Genomic DNA, 15,132 nt, shown 5'->3' with positions numbered 1-15,132 from the left:
ATCCTGCTATATTTTCCAACTGCACACTAGTTTATGTCCTATTCATCAGCCGTTTTATACCATGCCAACCAACTGGCAGCAACTGTGTGTTGCTACACTCAAAACCTGCTCTCTGTTCGGCTTCCGAGATACCACTAGGGAGGCTTTAGTTCAGTGATTATTTCAGTTATCTATCTAATATAAGGGCCATTGTTTTATAAACATTATAAAAGTCTATCAAGTTACTAAAAACTCCAGTAAAGCTATACCTCTTTTCCATGTTCAGAACATTTTCGTATTTACTTTACTGAATACATTTTTCAATCTCCTCCAGCAGGTCAGTCTGCTTTTCTTCCTGTATTCTCCTTTCCTTTATGTGCAATGTGTGTCTGCCTTTCTCAATTCCTACTCTACTCACTCAAACACATCTCACAGTGCGGACAGAAGTGTAAAGTTACCACTAGTTAGCTAGAGTGACACCAAGCTAGGACCAATTGATTATAAGTACAAATTTGTGCGAGTACGTAGCTTGGGATGGGACTTAGGGTTGATAATATGTGGGCGCACAACTTAAGTGTCAACTGTAAGTCTTAAGGGCCGAATGCAATTTCTTGCTGGTAGTTCTACGTTGTTTTTCTGGCACCTAACATGACTCACTTTTGGCAGTGGTTTGTAAATACTGAAAAATCAAGTTGCATCTTAAACAGCAAATCCCTCAATAAAGGGATAGATGAGATGGGAGAAAGCAGGCAAGGGTGTATCACAATTGAAAGGTCCATTCTTAGTGAATTGTTGCTCTTCACAAATCTCAATGCATATATGTTCTGCAACAGAAAGATGATGGTAACATAATGTTAAGAATCAACAGAGGAAGTTTATGTATGCTTTTAGTCCTAACAAAGCTGGAACTTAGGTCAACTTAACAAAAAATTAAGGAAAGTAACAAATTCAATTTATTATACATCATCACAAATTCCAACAAATATTCGATGTGCAGATTTTAGTTCAACTCGTTCAGTCAGCTCTATGTACTAGTTACATAGCAACTGATGACCAAAATTAGGTTATTAACTGCAAAAAATCAGCACTACTTCTACTGTGGAATAATATTGTAATTCTCATTCAGCTAATAGTGAATGGCCTAAACAGTAGTCACCTCTGTTTTTGTGGAGTAATCTGGAAGACTTTACATCAATGAGGATGTTTATAATGTCAGATAATTATTATGGACCTTTTATTTATAAATAATGCTTGAATGTTAATGAGATGGAGCATTTTCCTGCAAACTGGAATAACAAGCTCCAATACCATAAGACAATACACTGAGGAGATTCATTGTTACAAAGGCTACACAATTAAAGACTACTTTCTCTCCTACTTCACAAATGCACTAGCCCAACAAGATGAGTACAAATATCTCTGTGCAGTTTGGAAAATAGGAGAGGTAATGGCAGATTGAAGCTTTGTGCTAAGACACAAGACATTCCAGGAGAGCACAATTGGTAAAAAGATTGCCCATGAAAGGCAAAGGACCAAGTTTACACCACACTTTGGAAAACAGTATCAATCTACCAGTGACTTAATATATTTTTATTGACCAATGAGAGCTGCATATACTGAGTATTCGAGTATTCTGTGGACTATATAATTACAATAGTGAAAGTAGTACAATAGTCATTACAAATCTCATATTTCTTCTCGTATAAGAAACGTGCATGAACACTTGACTGTACCAATAGCTTAATATCACAGGTTAGAACAATACTTAAAATACAACAGTTTTTAAAAAAATATTTATTAAATGATTTGTCAAGTTGTGAGTTATTTCATGTCCTTATATTAACTGGCAATACCTACAAAAAACCTAAAACCAAAAGAGCTACACAAATGTGTTACAGTTTCTTAACTGGCAAAAAATTATATGTATAATAGCACTATAATTAACAAATGCCTTAAACAGTCTCACCATGACTTTTGGCTGTGTACCAATAGTGAGATTTTCTCCAAGGCGCACAATTTCCAACACCTCTTGGTCTTCCTGGCTAGCATCCTGATCGAATTTAAATCCATTCCTCTGACTTGGACTCGTTCGACCACTCAGTGGGCTCCTTGCCCTGACAGGGGCTTGGCTTTCTCTTTGTACAGTCTCAGTTGCTGCCTGCACGGTAAAAAAAATGAAAGCGTAAAAACCCATATTACAAAAACATACACCCATTCTTTTCCTTAAAAGATAAATTTAGAAGACTGATTATTTGGGTAACACAATTCCTTCTAAAGCAAAGGGAGGAAAAGGTACGCCTCCCCCCCCCCCCTCCCTCCCTCCAGACTCTTTAATCAATAATTATGTGTTGATATATGTATTCCATTTAAATATAAGTATTTGTTAACATTGTAGATCTTGCACCTTATGTGCAATAATTGCCTCTGTAAGTTAAATTTAAATGAAAAATAAAGGGAACAAATACAGAAAACAAAATAATTTCTACAACCAAATAAAATGTTTTTATCCAAGTATGCTGTATGTTAAGCACTGTTTCTACTGGACCAGTAAACATGCTACTGCACTGCACATGAGATACTATATTCAGCGAATTTAAAGCAGCAAGGGTAGGAAAATATCCAAAGAAACTTAAAGAGCCTCACACCTCAGGAAAGAAATGACGACAAAAAGTTAATATGAACAATGCATACTATTCAAATAGACGGAGGCATATGCTGATAAAGTTCCAGAGAATAGAAGAAAGTGAAATCACAAAAATACTTCTAGGCATGCTGAGACAAGCTGTTCAGACTAAAAAATGATTAGCAGGGCTAGATGATGATCTCTAAATATATGGTGGTGCACATGCAAATCACATCATGCGGGACTACATTTGGTAAATCATGCTGCAAATGAAACAGGACAAAGTCTTTTGAAATGAATGTTATATTTTCCTTTTCTACAAACAATAGCTTCAAACTCACTAACCTGCATCCTCTCCTGGTGGATTCTGCTAATTAATTTTTGAGAAAATATGGTATTTCGGTGTTCATAAGATGACGAAATGATATCACGATTTTCTGATATACTGTCAGAGGGAAAGCGAAATGGGGAAGTTTCTTTCCTCATCGGAGATGAAGGCTGCGACTGTGATGGGGTTGTGTTATTGGATGCCAGGCTCTGCCACCGGGCAGATCCATGGGGATTTAGAGCCCGAACTACATTAGAGTTGGCTGGAGGGGTTCGACCAACCAAATGTCTCACGTCCTGCACATAAACAACAATACATGAGACAAGGTTTAAATGGAACAAAATTTTTTTCTTCTTTGCTAATTCTAAAGCACAACAAAAATAACTTGTAAAAATGAAACTGCAAAAATAAATGTTTTTAAAATATATCTGGTAAAGAGAAATAATATCTCTTAATAGCTGATCCATGCTATGAAGTCAACTAGTCACATAAGGAGTACAGTTTTCCAGCTTACTCTTCATGCACAAAGTTTTTGGCTCTATCAATGAATTACATGGAAGAGCATCAAAACATGTTGTTCCACTGTTCTTAATGATGTTATAGTTCTCACTGACATATGATGCTATACCATCTTTATTTGAAGAAAAAGCTGCTCTTTGATATTAGGCAAAACCAAAATAGTGGCTGCCAAGTAAAATGGATAATGTGTGTGAGATGTGATGATGCAACATAAAGCCCACTCAGAAGAAAGAGTGTACAATTTGGTCGTTACTGTACACTGTGTATTTAATGAAACAGCAGACAATGGTCACTCTATGAAGAATGAAGTTAGCTTTTCTGCTGATACTGATTTCACCTCAAAACCTAGACATTCAGATGAGGTAAAGCACAAAATCTACGTGATTATCATGTTAGTAAATGGGTCCCCTTTAATATACATGTGTAGATTCTCAAACCCACTATTTCAATGGATGCCTTTGTTTTTTTATGTCCTCTGTTCCTCTTGATATCAGGGATTGTTGTTACGTTACACTACCAAGAAACAGAATACACACACACACACACACACACACACACACACACACACACACACACACAGTTAAAAATTCCAAGGCAGATGACTTCATTGTTGCCATCACGAAATTATTCCACATGAAATTATTGCTACAGTACATGTGGCTCACTATGTGTATCGACCTTGCCTTAACACAGCTGGCCACACACTGCTGCCCCAGAGCCGAGAGAGCTACTTTTGACATGGTGACCTGTGATGTCATTGTTAAAGTTTCATCGAAGTTGCATGTCATGACAGCATGACTTAGTTCAATTTACGTTCTACATAATTTTAAATTAAGTTGAAAGGCAATTTCCTGTATGGTTCAGCACATCATAATACAAGACACGCCAAATATACAAAAAAAAAAAAAGCCAAAATAAAAATGTATCATTATGCAACTTACATCAGCATCTCATTTGGGAAGTGTGAACCAGGAATCAGGTTTTGTCAATGGCATACATTTCAGAAGTAACCAATGTACTCTTATTGATGTTTCAGTTAATTCATATAAAAAAAATTCATCAATTACAGGTAAGTAGCAGCTGAAATAGAGTTACTTTCACCTACTAGTTTGACAGTTACCTTAATTATATCAAAATGTCAAAGTATCAAAAAACAAGTGGAGTAGTGCTTTCCTGTCACACTTGAGTTTAGTTCACAGAAGCTACACCAAACAAAACCTGTTACATCAATGTAAAAATAAAAATATAAAAAAGAAAGAGAGAGAGAGAGAGAGAGAGAGAGAGAGAGAGAGAGAGAGAGAGAGAGAGAGAGAGAGTCCTGGCTTTCATTAAATGTTAGCAATCTTAAGTGTATTTTTTAAGAAGCAAATCGAAATCAAAGACCTGAATCACATAATGAGAACTGACAGAGCATAATGATGGTATGAAAAAGTTAGACAATTTTAAACCGTATTACAAGTAACCACAAATGCGCTTGTTAAATTACATATTAACAAGATTTAATACTTGATAATTTAGGTAAAAAAGAAACACAAAGCTCTCGGTTGGGAGTGATCAATCTGAGGCCAATCGAGTACTTGCAGTCAATCTTTGATCATTAAGAGAGTAGTGAATCCAAGATAATTAAATCTCAGGCATCAAACAATTGTCATTTGAGTTATATTGGTACAAATTATTAAGTGGAGGAAAATATGATGTTGAAAGGATTATAAACTTAACAATGGGCTAAGAAAGCTACATCAACCACCACTCATTCACCAGCAAGAGAACAAAAGTAACAATTAACGAAGGGAATGCCACGATACTGCCATCACAGGACCGATAACTCAACAAAACTGTAGCTCTTCGTTTTAACCAACATCACTGCTAACACGTGAAAAATTTGTCTCTATGCTAAGATCATGCCTTCAATAACAGCTTGACTGCCATGTGGCTAGGACAAAGGTTCCCAATTCGTGTTTGTAAGTAGGCGCACACAGGCCAAAACTAGTATTTCTTGTGTTTTCATGGTGGAGCTTCCATCTAAACCTGAATAGTTCATAAAAAAATAAGCTGATGAAGGTAAGAACACACTACTTTAGAATTATGGCAGTGGGCAAACTTTTCAGTAACATTCTGACCATAATACAAAACCCACTGTCATGATATGTGATCAAGTATCATATTTTGAAAGGAATAATAAAAAGATTATGAAAGCTTTATATTTAGGGAAGGTTATTTAGTCATGACACACAAATGAATGTTTTCATAGAATATCGACTTCCACAAACTTTCTCCTCTCTTTGCACCATTTTCTTCTGGAATGATTATCATCTTCGACCCATGTCTCATAAGTCAACAAAAATAATCTGACTGGGTCAACGCATGAAACAGGTAATACTGTTTGTCTTCCAGGTTTAACAGTCACAGATGCAGATACCCAAGCCTTACTACTGCCCAATAATAAGGGAAGTACACTGGAAACCCATTGGAATTCCCAATTGGAGCAGTTAGAGTCCCTTAGATTGGTCATATTTTACTACAGTCTTTGCATCAGAATGTTGGTCTCACATAAGTTTTTTTTTTAATACTACCATGGAGAACTGGATCTGTGGTGCAGCATGCTGGTGGATTAATCAGTTAAAGATTTCTCAGCTTACAATACAATATGGCTTAATTTCTCTTAATATTTTTCCTTTTCTAATACATACTGTGATTTTGTTTTCCTCCATTTTAATTGTGTTTTAGGAGTTGCGGCTCATTGAAACCAAATTCCTGCGGCTCATTGGAACCAAATTCCTCCAATTTGATTCACTACTAAAGATGATGTATCTGCTGTCAATTTCCTGTAATACTGACTAGAGAGAAATACATAATGTGACAAGGTTAGGGTCAGAGAGGAGGGACTGTGATGGAATACAAGAAGTGGAATAAGGAAATATGGAGGAAGAAAAGATCATTGTCTACTTATTCAATGTTATGAATAGAGATAAGTTGTGTATTGAGTACTGCCCAGCACCTTAAAATCAACACTCCATTTCCTCCTTACCTTAACAGGTGTTGTTTCTGGGGTTGCCTCTACCGCAGCCTCAGGTGGTGATGTCCCTTCATGGGGAGGCACAGAAGCATTAACATGGCCCTGCAGAATTCATACAAAATTATTAAACATGTGTGACACGTGAAAGATTAGTACTTGTGCTCTTTAAAACATGGTGGTTAGAAAGATAGTGCAGAAATAGCAACTTCAATACAACACAGAAAATTGATATGAGAATGTAAACGAGAAAATATGAGTACACATCATAACAGACTTGGTTTGCCCTTTGAATTTTAACTAGATACATTCTGTACAAAAATTTTCTTATTTATTTCTTTACAATACAGTTTCAATACGTGGAGTGCTTTTATTTGGAAAAACAGTTAGAATCTATAGCTATAATGATACTGAATTGTATATACCATCCACTTGACCATGTGAGATGGTTGGTAATGCATCGTAGAGACGAATGTGCAAATAAAAGGAAACAACAGAGTGGAACTCAATAACAGAAAATAGTATATCAAAAATCTCAAAGGAGGTCACTGAATTTTGTTAAGACAGATGAACTATCAGCAATGCCTTATGGTTTCAGTCTGCTAGACAAAGGTTTGGCATATAATCCATAGCACTGGTGTACTGGTGATTTCACGCCACTTTCGGCATGTGATATATGAACTGTCTGTGTTACTCAAAAGCTTTAAGATTCAAAAGCACTCCAGTGTGGACTGTATCTGCTGTGCAAATCCCTTTTCACATTCTTCGCACCCTGGCAGGCTAATGACCCATAAATAGTAATGCCCAAAGTCTAATGATACACTGGAGTTCTTGGGAATACGTATTTTGGGCTCAGTGAAATAATATTGGTAGCAGTGGATCAAGAAAATTTAGGCAATGGTTTCAGACCATTAGACATAACCAGCAACTGCATCTGCACTTCTACTGAAATGTGGTGTCAATTCTGGCTTATTGATCTCCTTTAAATCATGATAAATTAGTTACCTTCTATTGTTTATTGATGGTGAATAATTTCCATCTTAAAATTACAAACATTTCAACTTTAGCACTGACTGAGCTCATACTCTAAGTTTTACATCTATCTCCATTTTACATATTTGTCACTGTTAACTGGCTCCTCCAAGGGTTTTCATAAAACAGTATTCTGAGGTCCTCCTTGGCACTCGGTACTCTGTTGGTGACTCCATGCAGCACCTGCTGTGATGAAGTATGTATGCTGATGAACTCCATCTACCGTACACTGCCCAAGAAGTATATCAAGCAAATAATAAAATACAAAATAAATGATATCGTGTATTTTAAAACAACATCTTTTGGGATGACAGTGAAACACCTATTTTACATCTCCGTGCTGTCCAAACATAAAAAATACAAAATAGAAGGAAATGCAGATTCAAGGAAAACATTAAAACACCCAAAATATGACCAAAAATATAAGCAACTGGCGTATATCATAAGCCTTTCCAATACATGGTATAAAATCTGTATAAGTGAATGAAATTAAATGTATAACACAATGCTTATACAATAATTTATGGTAACAAATTTCATCATAAATAAGAATCACTAATGTGTAACAGCAAGTAAAAACTCATAAAAAAATTTAAGTTGGTGTCTGAGTACATGGCAATCTAGCTATTTTCAGACATGCTATGACCACAAATTAAAACATGCATTTTTGAGAGACCGTTCCTTTGTGCAAAACCAGAAAAAAAAGCAAAACTTGATTAATACGCTGAATTAAACCGAAAAATGTGAAGCATGGTGAAAGGCGTCGGCATATAATATGTTAATATGTGGTGGTGGTGGTGGTGGTGGTGGTGGTGGTGGAGGGGGGGGGGGGAGTGTGATTTCCTTCTGTAGTCAATGGCAGTGCAGCATACACAGGTGACAAGCGTAGTGACCTCTAGTGTACTGGTTGTAAACATCCAGTAGACGAGCTCATTTTACATGTGTGGAATGAGTACATTTCGCACTAATTTCTGCAGCATAGGTTATGATAAATACGGGCCTCAGCACACATCCGTGTGACATCAGCAATGTAGTGCTTGTGACCAACAATAAATACTTATCAAAGCCCTTTGGTCAAATCTGTGACAGTGTGGTAGGGAAGATTTCAGCACAGATAAAAGTTAGAGCGAGGGCCATTGTTTAGATGTTGCCTGCTTCAGTACATTTAAGCTATAAAATGATAAAGTATGAGGGTGGTTTGAAAAGTTCTCGGAATCACCACGAGAGGTCAGTGCTAGTGCAATGAGTTGTTCACATGATATTCACTGGACTGTTGCCTGTAAATATGTGCCACGTCAGTGTTCTTGGAAGAGAGCTGTGGAGGTGATGTGGCTCTGTTGTTCTTGCGTAGTGATTTGTGAGGTGGGGGGGGAGGGGGGGGGGGGGAAATCGAGATTTGAGCAATGATTAAGTACTTCGTAAAGAAAGGTATGAAAGGAAAGGACATTCATGCCAATTTCCAGAATACACTGGGGGACTCTGCTCCTTCATATTCAACTTTTGCCAAGTGACAAATGAATTTAAATTTGGTTAGGAGAGCTTTGATGATGATCCTTGCGGTAGCCGGCAAAGAGGTATCACTACTACAGAAATCATTGCAAAAATGCACAAAATGGTCATGGAGGATCACCAATTGAGAAAGCGTGGAATTGCTCATGCTTGCCAGATGTCATCTGGAAGGGTATATCACATTTTAACTGAAGAATCAGAAATGAAAAAATTATCTGCAAAATCGCTCTTGACGCTTGATCAAATACGCATGAGAATGGACATATCAGAACAATATTGGCCCATTTAAGGAGAAACAAAAGATTTTTTGTGCTGGTTTATGACTACAGATGAAACATGGATGCACTACTATACTCCAGAGACAAAATGACAGTCAAAGCAGTGGGAACATGCTGATTCTCTGCCACCAAAGAAAGCAAAGACAATTCCTTCAGTGAGAAAGGTCATGGCATTAGTGTTCTGGGGTCGAAGGGAATTCTGTTTGTACATTATCTCCCAACTGAGCAAACAATTACTGGAGAATACTAACCACCTAGATGAACTGCAACAAAAAATAAGTGAAAGAACGCCGGGTTTAGCAAGGAAGAAAGTCATCTTCCATCAAGACAATGTGCAACCGCACATGTGCCATCACTGTGGCAAAATTACATGAACTGAGGTATGAATTGTTGTCACACCTGCCTTATTCACCTGATATGGCTCCATCTGATTTCCACCTCTTCCCAAAACTGAAAATTTTTCTTGATGGACAAAGATTCACTTCAAATGAAGAACTGATAGCTGGTGTTGACAACTATTTTGCAGACCTGGAGCAAACTCATTTTCAAGATGGGATAAAGGCACTGGAACATCATCAGACCAAGTGCACTGATCTACAAGGAGACTAAATTGAAAATAAGAAAAGTTTCAGTGATGTAAGTACTTTTTTTCTATTCTGCTCCGAGAACTTTTCAAACAACCCTCGCATATTTGGTGCGTCACTATCACCTCAGTGATCATTCCAAGTTATGAATAATACAGAAGTCTTCGTAACATAAAGCAAGGTGACTACAAAACCATTATAAGTTGATGGAATCATACAAAAAAATAGCTACAGCAATCAGCTGCATTTCAAGTTGCTGCACTGTGGATGATGGTAAGTTTACACATAAAAAGAAAGGATGTGGAAGGAGATGGAAATGTGAAACTCCAAGTGCATTCAAAGTGTACAAAAGTGACATAAAAGTATTTATTTTTACTCTAAATAATTACCTTAACCTTCATAAATTCCTCCTTGGGTGATTTAGATATTGTTTCACACATTTCTGGCATAATAAATAAAATGGTACACTGAGGGAATCAAATACTATAATTCAAGCTAGAATAGCTTTCTCCCGTTGCTAAAAATCTTAAAGCTGTGAGAGGATCTTTAATGCAAGTAGCATTCATGATTTAAATAATGAAACACTAGATCAGTTACGCATTTTTTCACAATTTGCACAATTCTTTATGAGAATCTATTCACATGTTCAAGTAGAAATATTTACAAAGTTAAGCAATTTAAAAAAAAAACTAGGTTGGACCCCACATGTCAACAGGGGACTGTTTCAAGTTGGTTGAGGAACTGTAATTGTGTGGGGTGTCTATAAAATTACACTAAACCATCAAAATATAGCTGCAAGGCAAGAGAGCAGAACACACATACAAACACTACATAAAATACCTACATAAATATTTCCTCTTGATAATGAGATTAACTTCTCAGAAGGCATCATATTAAGTGTGAAAAAATACATAATTAGTGCAATTGTCCATTATTTAAATTGTTAATGACACAGTTGCATGGTATCCAAAAACATCGTTTGTGATGAATGAAATTAAGAATGGTATTTTGTAGATGAGTCATATATTAAAACATGAGAGGCCACTTTCACGAGGGCAAACTGAACTTTTTGTTCACCAGTTCTCAAATACTTTTTGTTGTTCTTTATGTCCTCACACAGTAGCCATGAAGCAAATTCTGGTGAACACTTCCAGTGTTTGTTCTCCCTATACACAGTTTCGCCCAACTTCGAGCGTTTCTTCTCACTATACACAGTTTTGCCCACAATCTTTTCCATTCTTCTTTCTTTTCAAGCAATGCATTTGCCACCAACATTTGATAGTGTACTGGTGACAATCATGTTACAGCTCCAGTGAAGTAGTTTGGACAGAGAAGTTCAACGAAATCTTTGACAAATATCATCTACAGAGTAATACGAGTCTCACGTTTCAGATGTGTGTCAGCCAGCAATAACAACACTTTGCTGATGTCCCACAAACATGCACTCTGGCCTGCATGTATCATAGACCACGTTTTTGAAAGAATGGAAATAATTCTGAAGTAGTGGTCCTGTGAAGGAAACCCAAAATGAGGCTATCAATTTGTTGATCACTGCAGTGCCAAGTTGATATTTATGGATGTGTTAGTAACAGGTGACTCTCAGTTTTGGCGAGAACTCCTTATGGGAATGTGTGTGGTTGCACAACATGTGACATATTTGTGACAAAGCAAAATGTGAATGTTATTGCTCATCGTTTCCAAATGATGCTCATCATTTCATTTTCAGCAATTTAAGCTGTCCTCATAGGTTCCTGTCTAACCACACACTCTGACACTATCACATGTTTGGAAACAAAAAGACAAATATTTTTGAGAAGGAAGAATATGAATTTTACTGCTACTCATTTCAGTCTCAGCAATTAAATCTGTCCTCTATGGCTCCTATCTAACCACACAATCGGAAATCACCACATATTCAGAAATGGAAATCTAAATATTTATTTCACCCTCTGTTCTCTAATCAAGACAGAAATGTTAAATAAAATTGAATATTGCAAAACATACTTGTATTACACCCATAACAAATTACCAGAATGGGTTATATCCAAGATTAAGACAAAATGTTAGCTTATAGTAGGATGTGAATCTGCCACCTCTAACTCTGTAAACTTATGATGTTACTTATTACACTACAGATAAATCGTATGAGTTACATCTCGTCTTGGGTATCATAATATTTCGTGAAGCCTTATATCCTTGATCTTTAATTAACAGACATTTAAAAATAACAATGATGTGTTTGTGACACCTTTTCAATGTGTCGCTGCTTTGAAATGGCATACTGCAGCACACACACCAAAGGAAATGAATAATCAAAACACACACAATACACACTGGGGTCATTCACATGCGCTTGCAAAAATCAATAGTCAACAGCCCACTTGTGATGTCGGCTGCGCTGGCTGTTGGGTGATGTAACAAGTTGCCAAGCAATAAGAGCTCACTAGCAGGAAATGGCCAATGTTTTCTTGATTCTAACTGAGATATTCTTCGAGAATCAGTGTTTGAATTTAAAAGGTTGACAATTGATATCATTGCTGAACAAAGTACATTAAAAATACATGCAAAAAGATTAGACAGAGTTATAAGTGGCACAAGAAAAGGTGGCAGCTAAGCCCCTTCGTCATGTATTGGCTCAGTCCAGAACACTTCATGTTGACTGTCTTGTTTTCCCATTGCTGCCACAATCTAGCAGTAGTTGTATCACAATTGTGTAGTGAAGCTAAACATTACAAGCTGTGTTGGCATAGCCGATCATAGATTACTTCAGAATTTCCTCCCTCACATATCATCTCTCCGCAACGGCCTAAAATATTCCCTTAACTTCGCTACCTCCCATTGTGCGAACTGTCTTTCATGGCAGTTATAACTCGTTCAGTCACATCAAATGGCAATAGGAAGGAAACGGGATGAAGTCAAGCAAGATGTCAATTAAGAATGTAGACTAGAGATAAACCTTACTAGAAAGAAACGTACGAACAGTGACTTTTTAACACTGATCTTATGGGTTTTTCAAAGGGGCTACAAATTTATGAGGTAAAATAACAAAAAATGTACTTTTATCTCATTCAGAAAAAGCTGTATACCTGCTTGCTCACTTACAGTACAGAAAATTTTGCAACTATTCATTTCCCTCAACACGTGCCACTCTACATAAATGACTAAGTGTGTTTCTACTTACTAAGCCATCTAGCTGAGATACAAAATACCACGAAAAGAATAATTCTTTTCATTTATACAAGAACTACTTGATTATTAATCATGTTTTTTTCTTCTCATTAACTAATTAATTAATCTACTGAAAACAACCATACCCTTCCCACTTTGCTTTAGAAAGCTATCTAATGAATTATATAACTTAAATATATACACATATATTTTCGTATCATCATCATCATCATCATCATCATCATTTTTCTTTCAAAGTTAAAACACGATATGGATTTTAATGTCATCGTCTTGCTAATGCTGTAATATCTTTATATAACCCTTTATCATTATGTTTTCCTTAAAACTGAAACTTTATTAATGCCACATGCAATAATGTTCTCCTTTGGGAGGCCTGTCACATCTGACCAACCACAATTTTCTACTTATTATTTCCGCAAAATCACAACCCCTTTTTTTTGTAAATAATTAGATATTCAAATTTAAAATGTTGTATCACAATGTGCCTGAAGGTGAAGCCTTAGTCCTCACAGGACGGGGCGTGAGTCATACTTGGGTAGCTCAGTTGGTAGAGCACTTGCCCGCAAAAGGCAGAGGTCCCGAGTTCGAGTCTCAGTCCAGCACACAGTTTTAATCTGCCAGGAAGTTTCATATCAGCGCACACTCCGCTGCAGAGTGAAAATCTCATTCTATATAATGGTAAGACAGATTTCCAAACCAAACCTTAATTTGCAAGACATTTCCAGGAGCACATGTCAATTCTGATCACAGTTTACTAGTTATGAACTGTATGTTAAAACTGAAGAAACTGCAGAAAGGTAGGAAATTAAGGTGATGGGACCCAGATAAGTTAAAAGAATGAGGGGCTGAGAGTTTCATTGCGAGCACTAGGCAACGATTCACTAGAACAGGGTAAAGGAATACAGCAGAAGACAAGTGTGTAGCTTTTAGATGGAATAGTGAAGGCAGCAGAGCATCAAATCAAACAGCTAAAAAAACAATGCCTAGTAGAAGTCCTTGGATAACACAGGAGATATTGAATTAAACAGATGAAAGGTGAAAATATAAAACCATGTAAATGAAGCAGGTGAAAAGGAATACAAATGTCTGACAAATGAAATTGACAGGTAGCGCAAAATGGTTAAGCAGGAAGTGCTACAAGACAAATTTAAGGATTTAGAAGCATATAGCACTAGGGGAAAGACAGATACCACCGACAGGAAAATTAAAGAGGCCTTTGAGGAAACAGAAGCAGTTGTATGAATATCTAGAGTTCAGACGGAAAACCAGTGCTAAGCAAACCTCAAAGATGTAAGGAGTATATAAAGGGTTTATACAAGGGAGATGAACTTGAAAGCAGTATTATAGAAATGGCAGAGGACTTAGATGAGAATGAGATGGGAGATATGATACTGTGAGAATAGTTTGACAGAACACTGAAAGATCTAAGTTAGAACAAGGGCCCTGGAGTGGACGACATTCGGTCACAACTACTGATAGCCTTGGGAGAGCCAGCCATGACAAAAATCTTCCATCTGGTCTGCAAGATGTCTACAAAATGCCCTCAGCCTTTTAGAAGAATATAATAATTCCAAAGAAATCAGGTGCTGGCACGTGTGAAAATTACCAAACTATCAGATTAATAAGTCACAGTTGCAAAATATTAACATGAATTCTTTACAGATGAATGGAAAAGCATGTAGAAGCTAGCATTGGAGAAGGTCAGTCTGGATTCCGGAGTAGTAGTGGAACATGTGAAGCAACACTGACCCTACTAGTATCTTCAAAGATAGGTTAAGGAAAGGAAAACCTACATTTACAGCATTTGTTGACTTAGAGAAGGCTTGACTGGTATACTCTCTTAAATTCTGAAGGTAGCAGAGGTAAAATACAGGAAGCAAAAGGCTACTTAGATCTTTTACAGAAATCAGATGACAGTTACAACATTCATGGGGCATGAAAGAGAAGCACTGGTTGAGAAGGGGGTGGGACAGGGTTGTGGCCTACCCACAATGTCATTCAATCTGTACACTGAGTAAGCAGTAAAGGAAACAAAAGAAAAATTTAGAAAAGGAATCAAAAGAAAACTTTGGAAAAGG

At 36.8% G+C, this 15,132-nt stretch overlaps 1 protein-coding gene across 1 annotated transcript in view; it reads right to left on the bottom strand.

The window, feature by feature from the left end:
* LOC124795679 (hamartin) overlaps positions 1-15,132 on the bottom strand; it is a 236,520-nt gene that overhangs the window by 102,722 nt on the left and 118,666 nt on the right. Inside the window, exons 10-12 of the mRNA XM_047259760.1 lie at positions 6,478-6,567; positions 2,948-3,226; positions 1,946-2,137 (exon numbers count right to left, since the gene is read on the bottom strand). Of these exons, the coding sequence (XP_047115716.1) occupies positions 1,946-2,137; positions 2,948-3,226; positions 6,478-6,567 (561 nt within the window). The remainder of the gene's footprint in view (positions 1-1,945; positions 2,138-2,947; positions 3,227-6,477; positions 6,568-15,132) is intronic.

The sequence above is a fragment of the Schistocerca piceifrons genome, chromosome 4 (assembly GCF_021461385.2).
Source record: "Schistocerca piceifrons isolate TAMUIC-IGC-003096 chromosome 4, iqSchPice1.1, whole genome shotgun sequence".
Taxonomy (NCBI): Eukaryota; Metazoa; Arthropoda; class Insecta; order Orthoptera; family Acrididae; genus Schistocerca; species Schistocerca piceifrons.
The sequence above is the reverse complement of the archived record's forward strand: the minus strand, read 5'-3'. Positions and strand labels throughout refer to the sequence as shown.